The 15,272-nt window shown below is 55.2% G+C and overlaps 2 protein-coding genes across 2 annotated transcripts; both read right to left on the reverse strand.

Annotated features, from left to right (window-relative positions):
- Positions 1-2,319: 2,319 nt before the first annotated feature.
- LOC145529864 (uncharacterized) lies at positions 2,320-6,963 on the reverse strand. Its single transcript, XM_081550629.1, has 3 exons — positions 3,943-6,963; positions 3,231-3,543; positions 2,320-2,980 (listed from the first exon to the last, which is right to left on the reverse strand). The coding sequence occupies exons 1-3, from the start codon at positions 4,177-4,179 to the stop codon at positions 2,352-2,354; spliced, it is 1,179 nt and encodes a 392-aa protein (XP_081406755.1). The 5' UTR covers positions 4,180-6,963; the 3' UTR covers positions 2,320-2,351.
- Positions 6,964-9,965: 3,002 nt separating this feature from the next.
- On the reverse strand, positions 9,966-14,609 carry LOC145529886 (uncharacterized). The gene is made up of 3 exons (XM_081550648.1): positions 11,589-14,609; positions 10,877-11,189; positions 9,966-10,626 (listed from the first exon to the last, which is right to left on the reverse strand). The coding sequence occupies exons 1-3, from the start codon at positions 11,823-11,825 to the stop codon at positions 9,998-10,000; spliced, it is 1,179 nt and encodes a 392-aa protein (XP_081406774.1). The 5' UTR covers positions 11,826-14,609; the 3' UTR covers positions 9,966-9,997.
- Positions 14,610-15,272: the final 663 nt, after the last annotated feature.

A 15,272-nucleotide genomic window follows, 5' to 3' on the forward strand; every position in this document is an offset into this window, starting at 1 on the left:
GCAGTGCCCAATCGGGGCCCAGGGCCGGGCCTCACGTTGGAAGCCAGGGGAAGACGAGCTCTCGTCCTGCTGGGGTAGGGGAAGGGGTGGGGCCGGGGGAGGTCAGGCTCCAGCAGTGGGAGGGGCTTGAGGTCCGCCTGCGGCAGTTGGTGACCTTCCTGCTCCCCTCAGGGCAGAGCCGCCGGCCTGAGAATGAGGGCGCTGCTGAGCCCAAGGCGCTGGGATGGCCCGCTGCTGCTGTGGTCCCAGAGCTCCACCCGAGACCTGAGGGAGGCCGTCTGCCCGTGAGTCCTCTCCCGCTTGTCTGTCAGCTTGTTTGAACCATGCTGGGTTTTCTGCCCAGCTGGCTAAGGGGAGTCCCTGGAAATGCAAGGGTGTGGGTTTTGGCAGACTTCAGGGAAGACATGCCAGATGAGCCTGGGAGACTCCAGCTTAATCTGGATTCAGGAGATATCTCTTCGGGCCAGCTAGTAATTGTAGGATAAGCCTAATGAGTCTTCACAGGATGAAGAGAGTAACGTGCCAAGGTAGCAATCGATGTCCTCATTCGAGAGGATGAAGCTGGTGCTCAGAGAAGGGGGGAACTTGGCCACAGCAAGGAGGTGTGCACCCAGACAGAAGCCCCAGATCCGGCCATTGGAGCTCAGGGAGGCCACTGGTGTGGCTTGTCCCTGTGGCAGGGGCCGAGGCACGCAGCCCACCCTGATTCCTGCGGGGGCCTGACTTGGGAAGTGCCATCTGGTAGCTTTGAGACTCACCAAACCAAATTGCACTGGAGAGAGGAAGGACACCTTCCTTCATCCACCCCCCACCCCCGCCGGATTCCCACATACCCTGACCCCTTTCTCTTGATTTCGGAGCCATTTCCAGAGTCCCGCTCATATGACCTCATTCGAAGTGCACTGTGGACGAGCTGCCATCTGCAGCTGCTACCACAGCAGCCAAGGGCTTTAGCTCCCGAGTACCTCCCTTCCTTTGGAACTTGGGGGCCCTCTACTCCCCACTTGCACACCACAGACCTTTGCTGAGGATTGTGGGGACCCTCACTCAGTTTGCAGCACGTTGTAGCCATCCCTGTCCTCTCAATACCTCCCTTGCCACTCAGCTTGTGAGCCCCTTTGGAGCAGCGTGGCCCACCTGGCTGCAACGGAAGAGACACAGCTGACAGTGAAACAACAGCTTAGATCTGACAGCCGGAAAGCTCTGTCAAAAGGGACCTCCCTCTTCACACCGTAGAGGCTGTAGGAGCCGCCAGGCTTTCGGAACCAGTGCAGGGGCCAAAATGACTCCACAGCCGTTTTCCTTCCTGGGGAGGGTTCTGGCTCGAGTGGGAATGGCTCAAGTCTCCTAAGGTTCTGAAAGCCCACTGTGTGCAGATTCACGGTACACAGAGAGGAGAAGGTGGAGTCCTGCCCTGGAGGTGGTCACAGCTCACGGATGAGCCAGGCAGGCAGGCAGGCAGGCAGGCAGGGCATGAGAACACCTGAGCTGCCTTCATGAGTGAATGGTGTGGGGGCAGAGGAAGAGAAGCCGGTCTGCTCCCCCATGTGGTGCCCAGGGCAGGTTGTCCCCAGAGGAAACCCTTACGACGGTGAGGACTCTCACTGCTGTTTCCCAAGGGGTTCCGTCGGTGCGTGTCTTCCCCGGAGCGGTCAGGCCGTCTCTAAAGTACACTGGCCATGGGCATTGCCTCTCCTTGGAACTTCCCACGTGTTTCTCTTTTTTATGGAACAGTGATTTTTCTAGAGGGGTTCTGGGCCACAAGGTTGTTGGGTCATTTTCTAGCCTTCTGTCGTGAAGAACGCTTTCCTGGGCGTTGGGGTGGTTTGTTGTTCCAGCTCCCTTTCTTGGCTTCTTTTGGGAGCTGGTGCAACAAGAGGAGCTCAGCCTCTGCCTTCTGGCTGAGATGTCACCCTTCAAACAGCAATGCCTGCCTGGAGATAATGATGGCATTTGCCAAAAGGGCTTCGTTTGGCACATGATATCTTGAAAGGACGTACACCGTCCTGTCAGCTATCAAAGGCTAGTTCAAATGACATAAAAATGAGAACTCTCCAATGGAGTCTTACAGTAGGTGGAGAGTCCGAAAGAAACTCCTTCAGTCATTTCACTGAGAGTCATTGATTGGGGACACCAAGAATATAGGAAGGAATGCAGAAAGAAAAGTTGAAATTGTGTTCAGGATCGGGGGGGAGGGATGAACAGGGCGTGCTTGCCTTGAATCCAGGCTTTGTTGGGGGGTGGGGCATAAAGATCAAACGGGTCTGAAACCACAAAGTGGTGATGGTAACACAGTATCACCAGAGTCACACAACAGTGTTCCCAAATTGCAACAATGATGAAAAAGTTTACTAATCCCAACTTAACCAACAAAAATACACGAAACCATACAAAAAGTAAAACATCACCAGTAAGGTGGAAACAAACCAAATGCAAAGCAGTTCAGGGGAAAGGAACTCCATGTCCCCTGGGGGCAGACCGAGTTGACGGCGTCCACGGTGAGCCGACAGGGATGGAGGCGGCAGAGCCGACCGCTCCCCTGGACGTGGTGTTTCCGGCAAGGGCTCTGGGTCTCTGTCCAGAGCGGGGGCTCGTTCTTCCTGCAGGGGCGGGTGAGTCATCGTCGGCGTCTGGGTGTTGCGCGGGAGCCAGGGCAGGCTCTCCCTGCCGAGGCGGTGACTCCTCCTCTGCCTCGGGTTCTCCTGCCAAAGCCCGAGCAGGTACAGGTGCACGTGGAGGTGGAGGTTCTGGCTGAGGGGGTGGGACATCAGTGCCTGGGGCTGGGGGTCCTGCAGGCACGGAGATCCGATCTGCCCGGTGTGCTGGCCAGAACCCAGCTGGCCTGGTGTCTCTGCGAGGGCAAGTCTCGGTTCTCCATCTGCCCTCGGTGGATCCCTGGGTCCTGCACCTGGAGCCACCACCTCTGTAGGGACAGGTCTGGGAAGTGGAGCCTGGTTCCAGTTGGAGGCCAGTGCTAGAGCTGGGGGAGAAGCAAAGTTTGCCCACAGGCCAGCCTTGGCATGTGCGTATCCCGGGACAGAAAGCTTCCAAGAGATTCCCAAAGAATACCCAGGGTCGGATGTCTTTTGGGACTGAAGTGTGCAAGATGGGGGTGGGGGTGTGAGGCCAGCGCTTGCTGTAGGCCCAGCAGCATCTTTCGGGGACTCGTCCCTGTGTAGCTCAGCACCCCCTCCCCACACACTCCCGTGCACCAGCCCCAGCGTCCTCACCTCTGTGCTCTGGCGTGCTGGGCTCCAGGTCCTCCTGCTGCCTCAGAGGCCGGGGTTCTCGGGACTCCGGGTCGGAGCCGGGTGTGCTGAGCTCCGTGGCAGCCTCAGACTGGGCCGCCGGGTGTATCCTGGGCGGTGTCTCGGCAGCAGGCCTTCCCCGCCTCCGCTTCGCCCCCGGTGGGGCTGATGCCTCCGTGGGCACGCTCACCTGGAGCCTGCACTGGGCCTCAGGGGCGGGGGGGTGGTGCTCCGACCCCTCCCTCCGGGAGGTGGACGGGGTGTCCCCGTCCTCGGCCTCATCACGTGGGAAGCTCTGCAACGACAGTGACCGTCAGCCAGCCGTGCTGGGAGTTTTCCGAGCTGGGCCTGGCCAGTGGAGCCGCTGCTTCTGCCTGCTCGAACTTCTCTTCCCAGAAGGGTCAGAGACGTGTGTCTGCTCAGATCCCCACCCGGGAGGAAAGAGACCCACCTGAGGGTGTGAGGCCAGCCTGGGCGGCCGGCGCTGCCCGCACTCTCCCCATCCCAGCCAGCCTGCTCTCCCCTGGGGTGTGGACACAACTTGCCCGTCGGCTTCTGACCCCACATCCGCCTGGGCTTCCTTGAGGGAGACACACCCCGAGAAACCCGCATCCACACACACAGGCAAAGGACCCGGTGTTTCCGGGTGGCATGGGAGAGGTGGGCTGGCCCGGCCTGGGGCTCCCCGTGTTACCTTTCTGTTTCTCCGGGCAAAGGGCCAGAGGCCTCTCGGGGGTGCCCTGAGCCAACGTTGACAGGGTGCCCACGCACACTGCCTGTGAGCTCTCCTGAGGCCCCGGCCTCTGGGCAGGGGCAAACAGCAGAACATCCTGGCAGCAAGTGATCTGGCTGGGGGCTCCTCTCCGCTCTGGAGGCCTGGATACCCGGGTTGCGGGTTCTGTTGGGTTCTGTTGCCGGCAGGTGACATCATTTCCTGGGGTTCGTGCTGAGGTCCCTTCCCCAAAGCTTCCCAAGGGAATCTCTGGGTTTCTGACTGCTCGACCACCCCCCTTAGGCCATGTGCAGGCACAGTGACAGCCACACTGCCCAGCCCACAGCCCTGGGGAGGCCTGGGTGCAGCCAGGGCCTGAGCTCCGAGGACCCCGCTGCTCTCAGACCAGGCTCCTTCTTCTCATAAGTGGTGTGGCCCTGGACAAGCGTATGCCCCTCAGGGTTTCCCCAGTCTCTCCATCTGCAGAGTGGGGGTCATTCTCCCATCTGCTTCCTAGTTCTGTCGGCCTACGAGCAGCTCCATGCCTTTCCACCTGGGGCCGATATCACGTGGAGCTTGTGCGCTGAGACTTCAGAAAGAAAGACTCCATCCAGGGCTGACACAGCACAGAATGGGGCAGAACGAGGCCTGGATGCGCCGTGGTACCCAGGAAAAGGCACTCCCCCTCCTGACTGTTTTGAGACCCCGCATCCAAGTTGGAGGACCGAAAGGAAGACTCGAAGGTCTCCCTCTCTTATAGAAAAGAGTAGCCAACTTTCTGGTCCTCTGTTTCCATTGAGATTCTGTTCAAGTGTCCCAGCTCGGCTTCTGCGGGTGGCTGAGCTTCTAAGGGCTCCCTGCGTTCTTGTCTTTTCCTCTCCAAACCTTCCGTCCTTTTCCCCCTTCTGGGGTGGATGGGCGCTGTCGTTGCTTCTACCTTCGAGACAGATTGATGAAAAGTCTGGACCGTCGATTCCTTTCCTCTCTCTGGTTCCGTGTCTCTCTCTGGCTCTGTCCCTCTCTTTTCCCTTCTCGATTCAGTCTGTGTCTTCCTCTTTCTCTCTCGTGTGTGGATGGATGGATGCTAGGAATGCACATGTATATGATTAGATGAGGGTTATGTTTTAGGGATAGGTTAGAGGGAGAGAAAGGCTTTAGGTCGGAGTTGGTCATGGGGGAAGGGTCAAGGGTGGTGGTGGTGTTTCTTGGAATCTGAGTGCTGTGCATTCTTCGTCTCTTTCCATATGAACCCCTTCTCAGATACACCACTTGCAAGGAGTCTCTCATGTTCCGTTTCCTATCTTTTGCATTTCTGAATGCTTAGCTTCTCTGTTGTGAAGAGGTTCCATTGGATGGAAACCCGTTGGCGTACTTCGTTTTCCTCTTTCCCTTACTTGAAGAGACCCATTTCTACCTCCGCCCAGCAAATGGCAAGGAGACTCTGATGTTAAGGAGCCTTTGACCTACGCTTCTTTCTAGCTATCTCATGATATCAGTCTTTAGGGTGAGGTTTTTCCCCGATATTGAGGTGGTGTGAGATCAAAACCAATAGCGTTCTTCAGATGTAGCTGTCTGGTTTTCCCATGGACATTTATTGAAGAGGCTTTCTTGTTCCCATTTGGATATTCTCCCCTTCTGTGTCAGAGATGAGTTGACCATGGATGCCGGGGTTTGTTTCTGGACCCTCAACTTTATTCCATCGATCTGGATCTGTGTGTGTTGTTGTATTCCCAATAGCATACTGTCCTGCTGCTGCCGCTGCGGCTAAGTCACTTCAGTCGTGCCTGACTCTGTGCGACCCCATGGCCTGCAGCCTACCAGGCTCCTCCGTCCATGGCATTTTCCAGGCAAGAGTACTGGAGTGGGTCGCCATCGCCTTCTCCGATACTCTCCTGAGGATCCTAGTTTGGTCGTCTAATTTCCTTTCACACAACCTTGGATGTCCGTATCGGGGCTTTTTCGTCGGATTGTATTGACAATTTAGGCTCTTTTCTGTTTCCGTACCCCTTTTGCAATTCTTTGTTCGGTGCGAAAATGCATTGGCCTTTTGGGAGGAATAGCATCGAAGCTGTGGATTGCCTTGTGGGGCTGTGACATCATTTTCCCAATAGGAATTCTTTCAAGCCCTGAGCACAGCTTCTCTTTCCAGTGGTTGGTGTGGGCTTGATCTTCCTTCTTCCATCTCTCGCCGTTTTGTCAGGACAGGTCCTTCCTTCCCTTCTGGGTTAGATGGACTCGTGGGTATCACTTCAGTGAATGGCATTGTCAGTGGGGGTGATAATTCCCTTCTCATTGGAAGACTTTGCTGTGAGTATTAGAAATGCAAGTGATTTCTCTTCCCCTTCCTCCCTGTCCATCTCTCAGAGCCACCGGGAAACAGAGGCCTCATCCAGGGTCACACAGGCCTGAGGGAGTGCAACTAGACTGTTGTTTCTCCAGGCCCTCAGTGCTGGACATCATCCGGGATACTCTGTGTGTGTCTTCCTCAGTCTGCTGTCCCTTCAGACCTTTCCCTAGTTTTCACAGGCTTGTCGTGTTGGTGTTCTTTGTCTGTTTGGAGACACATCCTTGAGAAGCTTTGTGTTTCCACTCATTCGTCTCGCGATGTATGACCTGTCTTTTGCTTTTGTAATGAGGTCTTTCCCACAGTAGATATCTTTGATTTTGCAAAGTCCACTGTATTCTCTGGGTTGTTTTGTGAGCTGCCTTTTCGTTTTGTGTGTGAAGACTCAAAGCACATGTCCGGTTTCTGCTCATTGCTCTTCTAGATTTGTGACAAGTTTTCATGGAAACTTTGTCTAGGGATAACTGGAAGTGAACTCGGTGTAAGGTGTCAAGTCTCCATCTCCATTCATGTCATGCCCTGCAGTTTCCAATTCCCTGTTCCTGAGTGGTTTTGGAGACCTTGTGGGAAGTTTGGTTGCATCGGAGTTTGCGTTTCCACCTTGAGTAGATTCACACTGTTCTGCCCTCAGGGACACTGTCAAGGGGGAGTGAGGAGCTGCCTGCACTTCCAGCAGTGACCACACGGTGGGGCGAGTGCTGCTCTCCCCTCTGGGAGCCCCAGGCCACAGGCATCCCAGTGAGGAGCCAGCTCTGTGCTCAGCTGAAAGGAGTTAGTCTCTCAGGAGCCTCTGAGCCCTTGCCTTTGGATCACCCAGGGTGGGCATTTGCTGTGACAGAAAAAATTGCCCTGAATTCCATGGACGGAAGAGCCTGGCTGTGTGGAGTTCGTGAGTTGCCGTGAATCAGACACAACTGAGGACACAAAAATTCAATAGACTAAAACACTTTTTGGGGGTGGGGGGAGTGAAAGGGGGTGATGTGGGGTTTTTTGTCTTATATAATAGCCGAGGGAAATCTAGTTTAAACCTAAATTCACATAGATGGGAAAGGTATAGCTCTCCGTCACCCTATTAAAAAAAAAAAAAAAAAAACGACTTCACTTTTCTGAAAGCTTATTTAGTAGCTTCCTTGAGCAGTTCATTGTGAAGGATTTTTTTTTTTTTCTGTGACATTGGCCTCATTAAAATGTACGGTTTGCCTTTACTGGATAATTTTGTTCATTGGTTTGTTAGGGAATCTTGGTAATATTTGAGTTTCCTGGGGAGTATGGTCACATGACCTGGCCCTGGCCAATCGGTGCGTTCCACCTCCCTGGCCACTGTGATTGGCTCCGGACTGGGGCAGTGCCCAATCGGGGCCCAGGGCCGGGCCTCACGTTGGAAGCCAGGGGAAGACGAGCTCTCGTCCTGCTGGGGTAGGGGAAGGGGTGGGGCCGGGGGAGGTCAGGCTCCAGCAGTGGGAGGGGCTTGAGGTCCGCCTGCGGCAGTTGGTGACCTTCCTGCTCCCCTCAGGGCAGAGCCGCCGGCCTGAGAATGAGGGCGCTGCTGAGCCCAAGGCGCTGGGATGGCCCGCTGCTGCTGTGGTCCCAGAGCTCCACCCGAGACCTGAGGGAGGCCGTCTGCCCGTGAGTCCTCTCCCGCTTGTCTGTCAGCTTGTTTGAACCATGCTGGGTTTTCTGCCCAGCTGGCTAAGGGGAGTCCCTGGAAATGCAAGGGTGTGGGTTTTGGCAGACTTCAGGGAAGACATGCCAGATGAGCCTGGGAGACTCCAGCTTAATCTGGATTCAGGAGATATCTCTTCGGGCCAGCTAGTAATTGTAGGATAAGCCTAATGAGTCTTCACAGGATGAAGAGAGTAACGTGCCAAGGTAGCAATCGATGTCCTCATTCGAGAGGATGAAGCTGGTGCTCAGAGAAGCGGGGAACTTGGCCACAGCAAGGAGGTGTGCACCCAGACAGAAGCCCCAGATCCGGCCATTGGAGCTCAGGGAGGCCACTGGTGTGGCTTGTCCCTGTGGCAGGGGCCGAGGCACGCAGCCCACCCTGATTCCTGCGGGGGCCTGACTTGGGAAGTGCCATCTGGTAGCTTTGAGACTCACCAAACCAAATTGCACTGGAGAGAGGAAGGACACCTTCCTTCATCCACCCCCCACCCCCGCCGGATTCCCACATACCCTGACCCCTTTCTCTTGATTTCGGAGCCATTTCCAGAGTCCCGCTCATATGACCTCATTCGAAGTGCACTGTGGACGAGCTGCCATCTGCAGCTGCTACCACAGCAGCCAAGGGCTTTAGCTCCCGAGTACCTCCCTTCCTTTGGAACTTGGGGGCCCTCTACTCCCCACTTGCACACCACAGACCTTTGCTGAGGATTGTGGGGACCCTCACTCAGTTTGCAGCACGTTGTAGCCATCCCTGTCCTCTCAATACCTCCCTTGCCACTCAGCTTGTGAGCCCCTTTGGAGCAGCGTGGCCCACCTGGCTGCAACGGAAGAGACACAGCTGACAGTGAAACAACAGCTTAGATCTGACAGCCGGAAAGCTCTGTCAAAAGGGACCTCCCTCTTCACACCGTAGAGGCTGTAGGAGCCGCCAGGCTTTCGGAAGCAGTGCAGGGGCCAAAATGACTCCACAGCCGTTTTCCTTCCTGGGGAGGGTTCTGGCTCGAGTGGGAATGGCTCAAGTCTCCTAAGGTTCTGAAAGCCCACTGTGTGCAGATTCACGGTACACAGAGAGGAGAAGGTGGAGTCCTGCCCTGGAGGTGGTCACAGCTCACGGATGAGCCAGGCAGGCAGGCAGGCAGGCAGGCAGGGCATGAGAACACCTGAGCTGCCTTCATGAGTGAATGGTGTGGGGGCAGAGGAAGAGAAGCCGGTCTGCTCCCCCATGTGGTGCCCAGGGCAGGTTGTCCCCAGAGGAAACCCTTACGACGGTGAGGACTCTCACTGCTGTTTCCCAAGGGGTTCCGTCGGTGCGTGTCTTCCCCGGAGCGGTCAGGCCGTCTCTAAAGTACACTGGCCATGGGCATTGCCTCTCCTTGGAACTTCCCACGTGTTTCTCTTTTTTATGGAACAGTGATTTTTCTAGAGGGGTTCTGGGCCACAAGGTTGTTGGGTCATTTTCTAGCCTTCTGTCGTGAAGAACGCTTTCCTGGGCGTTGGGGTGGTTTGTTGTTCCAGCTCCCTTTCTTGGCTTCTTTTGGGAGCTGGTGCAACAAGAGGAGCTCAGCCTCTGCCTTCTGGCTGAGATGTCACCCTTCAAACAGCAATGCCTGCCTGGAGATAATGATGGCATTTGCCAAAAGGGCTTCGTTTGGCACATGATATCTTGAAAGGACGTACACCGTCCTGTCAGCTATCAAAGGCTAGTTCAAATGACATAAAAATGAGAACTCTCCAATGGAGTCTTACAGTAGGTGGAGAGTCCGAAAGAAACTCCTTCAGTCATTTCACTGAGAGTCATTGATTGGGGACACCAAGAATATAGGAAGGAATGCAGAAAGAAAAGTTGAAATTGTGTTCAGGATCGGGGGGGAGGGATGAACAGGGCGTGCTTGCCTTGAATCCAGGCTTTGTTGGGGGGTGGGGCATAAAGATCAAACGGGTCTGAAACCACAAAGTGGTGATGGTAACACAGTATCACCAGAGTCACACAACAGTGTTCCCAAATTGCAACAATGATGAAAAAGTTTACTAATCCCAACTTAACCAACAAAAATACACGAAACCATACAAAAAGTAAAACATCACCAGTAAGGTGGAAACAAACCAAATGCAAAGCAGTTCAGGGGAAAGGAACTCCATGTCCCCTGGGGGCAGACCGAGTTGACGGCGTCCACGGTGAGCCGACAGGGATGGAGGCGGCAGAGCCGACCGCTCCCCTGGACGTGGTGTTTCCGGCAAGGGCTCTGGGTCTCTGTCCAGAGCGGGGGCTCGTTCTTCCTGCAGGGGCGGGTGAGTCATCGTCGGCGTCTGGGTGTTGCGCGGGAGCCAGGGCAGGCTCTCCCTGCCGAGGCGGTGACTCCTCCTCTGCCTCGGGTTCTCCTGCCAAAGCCCGAGCAGGTACAGGTGCACGTGGAGGTGGAGGTTCTGGCTGAGGGGGTGGGACATCAGTGCCTGGGGCTGGGGGTCCTGCAGGCACGGAGATCCGATCTGCCCGGTGTGCTGGCCAGAACCCAGCTGGCCTGGTGTCTCTGCGAGGGCAAGTCTCGGTTCTCCATCTGCCCTCGGTGGATCCCTGGGTCCTGCACCTGGAGCCACCACCTCTGTAGGGACAGGTCTGGGAAGTGGAGCCTGGTTCCAGTTGGAGGCCAGTGCTAGAGCTGGGGGAGAAGCAAAGTTTGCCCACAGGCCAGCCTTGGCATGTGCGTATCCCGGGACAGAAAGCTTCCAAGAGATTCCCAAAGAATACCCAGGGTCGGATGTCTTTTGGGACTGAAGTGTGCAAGATGGGGGTGGGGGTGTGAGGCCAGCGCTTGCTGTAGGCCCAGCAGCATCTTTCGGGGACTCGTCCCTGTGTAGCTCAGCACCCCCTCCCCACACACTCCCGTGCACCAGCCCCAGCGTCCTCACCTCTGTGCTCTGGCGTGCTGGGCTCCAGGTCCTCCTGCTGCCTCAGAGGCCGGGGTTCTCGGGACTCCGGGTCGGAGCCGGGTGTGCTGAGCTCCGTGGCAGCCTCAGACTGGGCCGCCGGGTGTATCCTGGGCGGTGTCTCGGCAGCAGGCCTTCCCCGCCTCCGCTTCGCCCCCGGTGGGGCTGATGCCTCCGTGGGCACGCTCACCTGGAGCCTGCACTGGGCCTCAGGGGCGGGGGGGTGGTGCTCCGACCCCTCCCTCCGGGAGGTGGACGGGGTGTCCCCGTCCTCGGCCTCATCACGTGGGAAGCTCTGCAACGACAGTGACCGTCAGCCAGCCGTGCTGGGAGTTTTCCGAGCTGGGCCTGGCCAGTGGAGCCGCTGCTTCTGCCTGCTCGAACTTCTCTTCCCAGAAGGGTCAGAGACGTGTGTCTGCTCAGATCCCCACCCGGGAGGAAAGAGACCCACCTGAGGGTGTGAGGCCAGCCTGGGCGGCCGGCGCTGCCCGCACTCTCCCCATCCCAGCCAGCCTGCTCTCCCCTGGGGTGTGGACACAACTTGCCCGTCGGCTTCTGACCCCACATCCGCCTGGGCTTCCTTGAGGGAGACACACCCCGAGAAACCCGCATCCACACACACAGGCAAAGGACCCGGTGTTTCCGGGTGGCATGGGAGAGGTGGCCTGGCACGGCCTGGGGCTCCCCGTGTTACCTTTCTGTTTCTCCGGGCAAAGGGCCAGAGGCCTCTCGGGGGTGCCCTGAGCCAACGTTGACAGGGTGCCCACGCACACTGCCTGTGAGCTCTCCTGAGGCCCCGGCCTCTGGGCAGGGGCAAACAGCAGAACATCCTGGCAGCAAGTGATCTGGCTGGGGGCTCCTCTCCGCTCTGGAGGCCTGGATACCCGGGTTGCGGGTTCTGTTGGGTTCTGTTGCCGGCAGGTGACATCATTTCCTGGGGTTCGTGCTGAGGTCCCTTCCCCAAAGCTTCCCAAGGGAATCTCTGGGTTTCTGACTGCTCGACCACCCCCCTTAGGCCATGTGCAGGCACAGTGACAGCCACACTGCCCAGCCCACAGCCCTGGGGAGGCCTGGGTGCAGCCAGGGCCTGAGCTCCGAGGACCCCGCTGCTCTCAGACCAGGCTCCTTCTTCTCATAAGTGGTGTGGCCCTGGACAAGCGTATGCCCCTCAGGGTTTCCCCAGTCTCTCCATCTGCAGAGTGGGGGTCATTCTCCCATCTGCTTCCTAGTTCTGTCGGCCTACGAGCAGCTCCATGCCTTTCCACCTGGGGCCGATATCACGTGGAGCTTGTGCGCTGAGACTTCAGAAAGAAAGACTCCATCCAGGGCTGACACAGCACAGAATGGGGCAGAACGAGGCCTGGATGCGCCGTGGTACCCAGGAAAAGGCACTCCCCCTCCTGACTGTTTTGAGACCCCGCATCCAAGTTGGAGGACCGAAAGGAAGACTCGAAGGTCTCCCTCTCTTATAGAAAAGAGTAGCCAACTTTCTGGTCCTCTGTTTCCATTGAGATTCTGTTCAAGTGTCCCAGCTCGGCTTCTGCGGGTGGCTGAGCTTCTAAGGGCTCCCTGCGTTCTTGTCTTTTCCTCTCCAAACCTTCCGTCCTTTTCCCCCTTCTGGGGTGGATGGGCGCTGTCGTTGCTTCTACCTTCGAGACAGATTGATGAAAAGTCTGGACCGTCGATTCCTTTCCTCTCTCTGGTTCCGTGTCTCTCTCTGGCTCTGTCCCTCTCTTTTCCCTTCTCGATTCAGTCTGTGTCTTCCTCTTTCTCTCTCGTGTGTGGATGGATGGATGCTAGGAATGCACATGTATATGATTAGATGAGGGTTATGTTTTAGGGATAGGTTAGAGGGAGAGAAAGGCTTTAGGTCGGAGTTGGTCATGGGGGAAGGGTCAAGGGTGGTGGTGGTGTTTCTTGGAATCTGAGTGCTGTGCATTCTTCGTCTCTTTCCATATGAACCCCTTCTCAGATACACCACTTGCAAGGAGTCTCTCATGTTCCGTTTCCTATCTTTTGCATTTCTGAATGCTTAGCTTCTCTGTTGTGAAGAGGTTCCATTGGATGGAAACCCGTTGGCGTACTTCGTTTTCCTCTTTCCCTTACTTGAAGAGACCCATTTCTACCTCCGCCCAGCAAATGGCAAGGAGACTCTGATGTTAAGGAGCCTTTGACCTACGCTTCTTTCTAGCTATCTCATGATATCAGTCTTTAGGGTGAGGTTTTTCCCCGATATTGAGGTGGTGTGAGATCAAAACCAATAGCGTTCTTCAGATGTAGCTGTCTGGTTTTCCCATGGACATTTATTGAAGAGGCTTTCTTGTTCCCATTTGGATATTCTCCCCTTCTGTGTCAGAGATGAGTTGACCATGGATGCCGGGGTTTGTTTCTGGACCCTCAACTTTATTCCATCGATCTGGATCTGTGTGTGTTGTTGTATTCCCAATAGCATACTGTCCTGCTGCTGCCGCTGCGGCTAAGTCACTTCAGTCGTGCCTGACTCTGTGCGACCCCATGGCCTGCAGCCTACCAGGCTCCTCCGTCCATGGCATTTTCCAGGCAAGAGTACTGGAGTGGGTCGCCATCGCCTTCTCCGATACTCTCCTGAGGATCCTAGTTTGGTCGTCTAATTTCCTTTCACACAACCTTGGATGTCCGTATCGGGGCTTTTTCGTCGGATTGTATTGACAATTTAGGCTCTTTTCTGTTTCCGTACCCCTTTTGCAATTCTTTGTTCGGTGCGAAAATGCATTGGCCTTTTGGGAGGAATAGCATCGAAGCTGTGGATTGCCTTGTGGGGCTGTGACATCATTTTCCCAATAGGAATTCTTTCAAGCCCTGAGCACAGCTTCTCTTTCCAGTGGTTGGTGTGGGCTTGATCTTCCTTCTTCCATCTCTCGCCGTTTTGTCAGGACAGGTCCTTCCTTCCCTTCTGGGTTAGATGGACTCGTGGGTATCACTTCAGTGAATGGCATTGTCAGTGGGGGTGATAATTCCCTTCTCATTGGAAGACTTTGCTGTGAGTATTAGAAATGCAAGTGATTTCTCTTCCCCTTCCTCCCTGTCCATCTCTCAGAGCCACCGGGAAACAGAGGCCTCATCCAGGGTCACACAGGCCTGAGGGAGTGCAACTAGACTGTTGTTTCTCCAGGCCCTCAGTGCTGGACATCATCCGGGATACTCTGTGTGTGTCTTCCTCAGTCTGCTGTCCCTTCAGACCTTTCCCTAGTTTTCACAGGCTTGTCGTGTTGGTGTTCTTTGTCTGTTTGGAGACACATCCTTGAGAAGCTTTGTGTTTCCACTCATTCGTCTCGCGATGTATGACCTGTCTTTTGCTTTTGTAATGAGGTCTTTCCCACAGTAGATATCTTTGATTTTGCAAAGTCCACTGTATTCTCTGGGTTGTTTTGTGAGCTGCCTTTTCGTTTTGTGTGTGAAGACTCAAAGCACATGTCCGGTTTCTGCTCATTGCTCTTCTAGATTTGTGACAAGTTTTCATGGAAACTTTGTCTAGGGATAACTGGAAGTGAACTCGGTGTAAGGTGTCAAGTCTCCATCTCCATTCATGTCATGCCCTGCAGTTTCCAATTCCCTGTTCCTGAGTGGTTTTGGAGACCTTGTGGGAAGTTTGGTTGCATCGGAGTTTGCGTTTCCACCTTGAGTAGATTCACACTGTTCTGCCCTCAGGGACACTGTCAAGGGGGAGTGAGGAGCTGCCTGCACTTCCAGCAGTGACCACACGGTGGGGCGAGTGCTGCTCTCCCCTCTGGGAGCCCCAGGCCACAGGCATCCCAGTGAGGAGCCAGCTCTGTGCTCAGCTGAAAGGAGTTAGTCTCTCAGGAGCCTCTGAGCCCTTGCCTTTGGATCACCCAGGGTGGGCATTTGCTGTGACAGAAAAAATTGCCCTGAATTCCATGGACGGAAGAGCCTGGCTGTGTGGAGTTCGTGAGTTGCCGTGAATCAGACACAACTGAGGACACAAAAATTCAATAGACTAAAACACTTTTTGGGGGTGGGGGGAGTGAAAGGGGGTGATGTGGGGTTTTTTGTCTTATATAATAGCCGAGGGAAATCTAGTTTAAACCTAAATTCACATAGATGGGAAAGGTATAGCTCTCCGTCACCCTATTAAAAAAAAAAAAAAAAAACGACTTCACTTTTCTGAAAGCTTATTTAGTAGCTTCCTTGAGCAGTTCATTGTGAAGGATTTTTTTTTTTTTTCTGTGACATTGGCCTCATTAAAATGTACGGTTTGCCTTTACTGGATAATTTTGTTCATTGGTTTGTTAGGGAATCTTGGTAATATTTGAGTTTCCTGGGGAGTATGGTCACATGACCTGGCCCTGGCCAATCGGTGCGTTCCACCTCCCTGGCCACT

The sequence above is a fragment of the Giraffa tippelskirchi genome, chromosome 12 (assembly GCF_054371585.1).
Source record: "Giraffa tippelskirchi isolate mGirTip1 chromosome 12, T2T-mGirTip1v1.2.pri, whole genome shotgun sequence".
Classification (NCBI taxonomy): domain Eukaryota; kingdom Metazoa; phylum Chordata; class Mammalia; order Artiodactyla; family Giraffidae; genus Giraffa; species Giraffa tippelskirchi.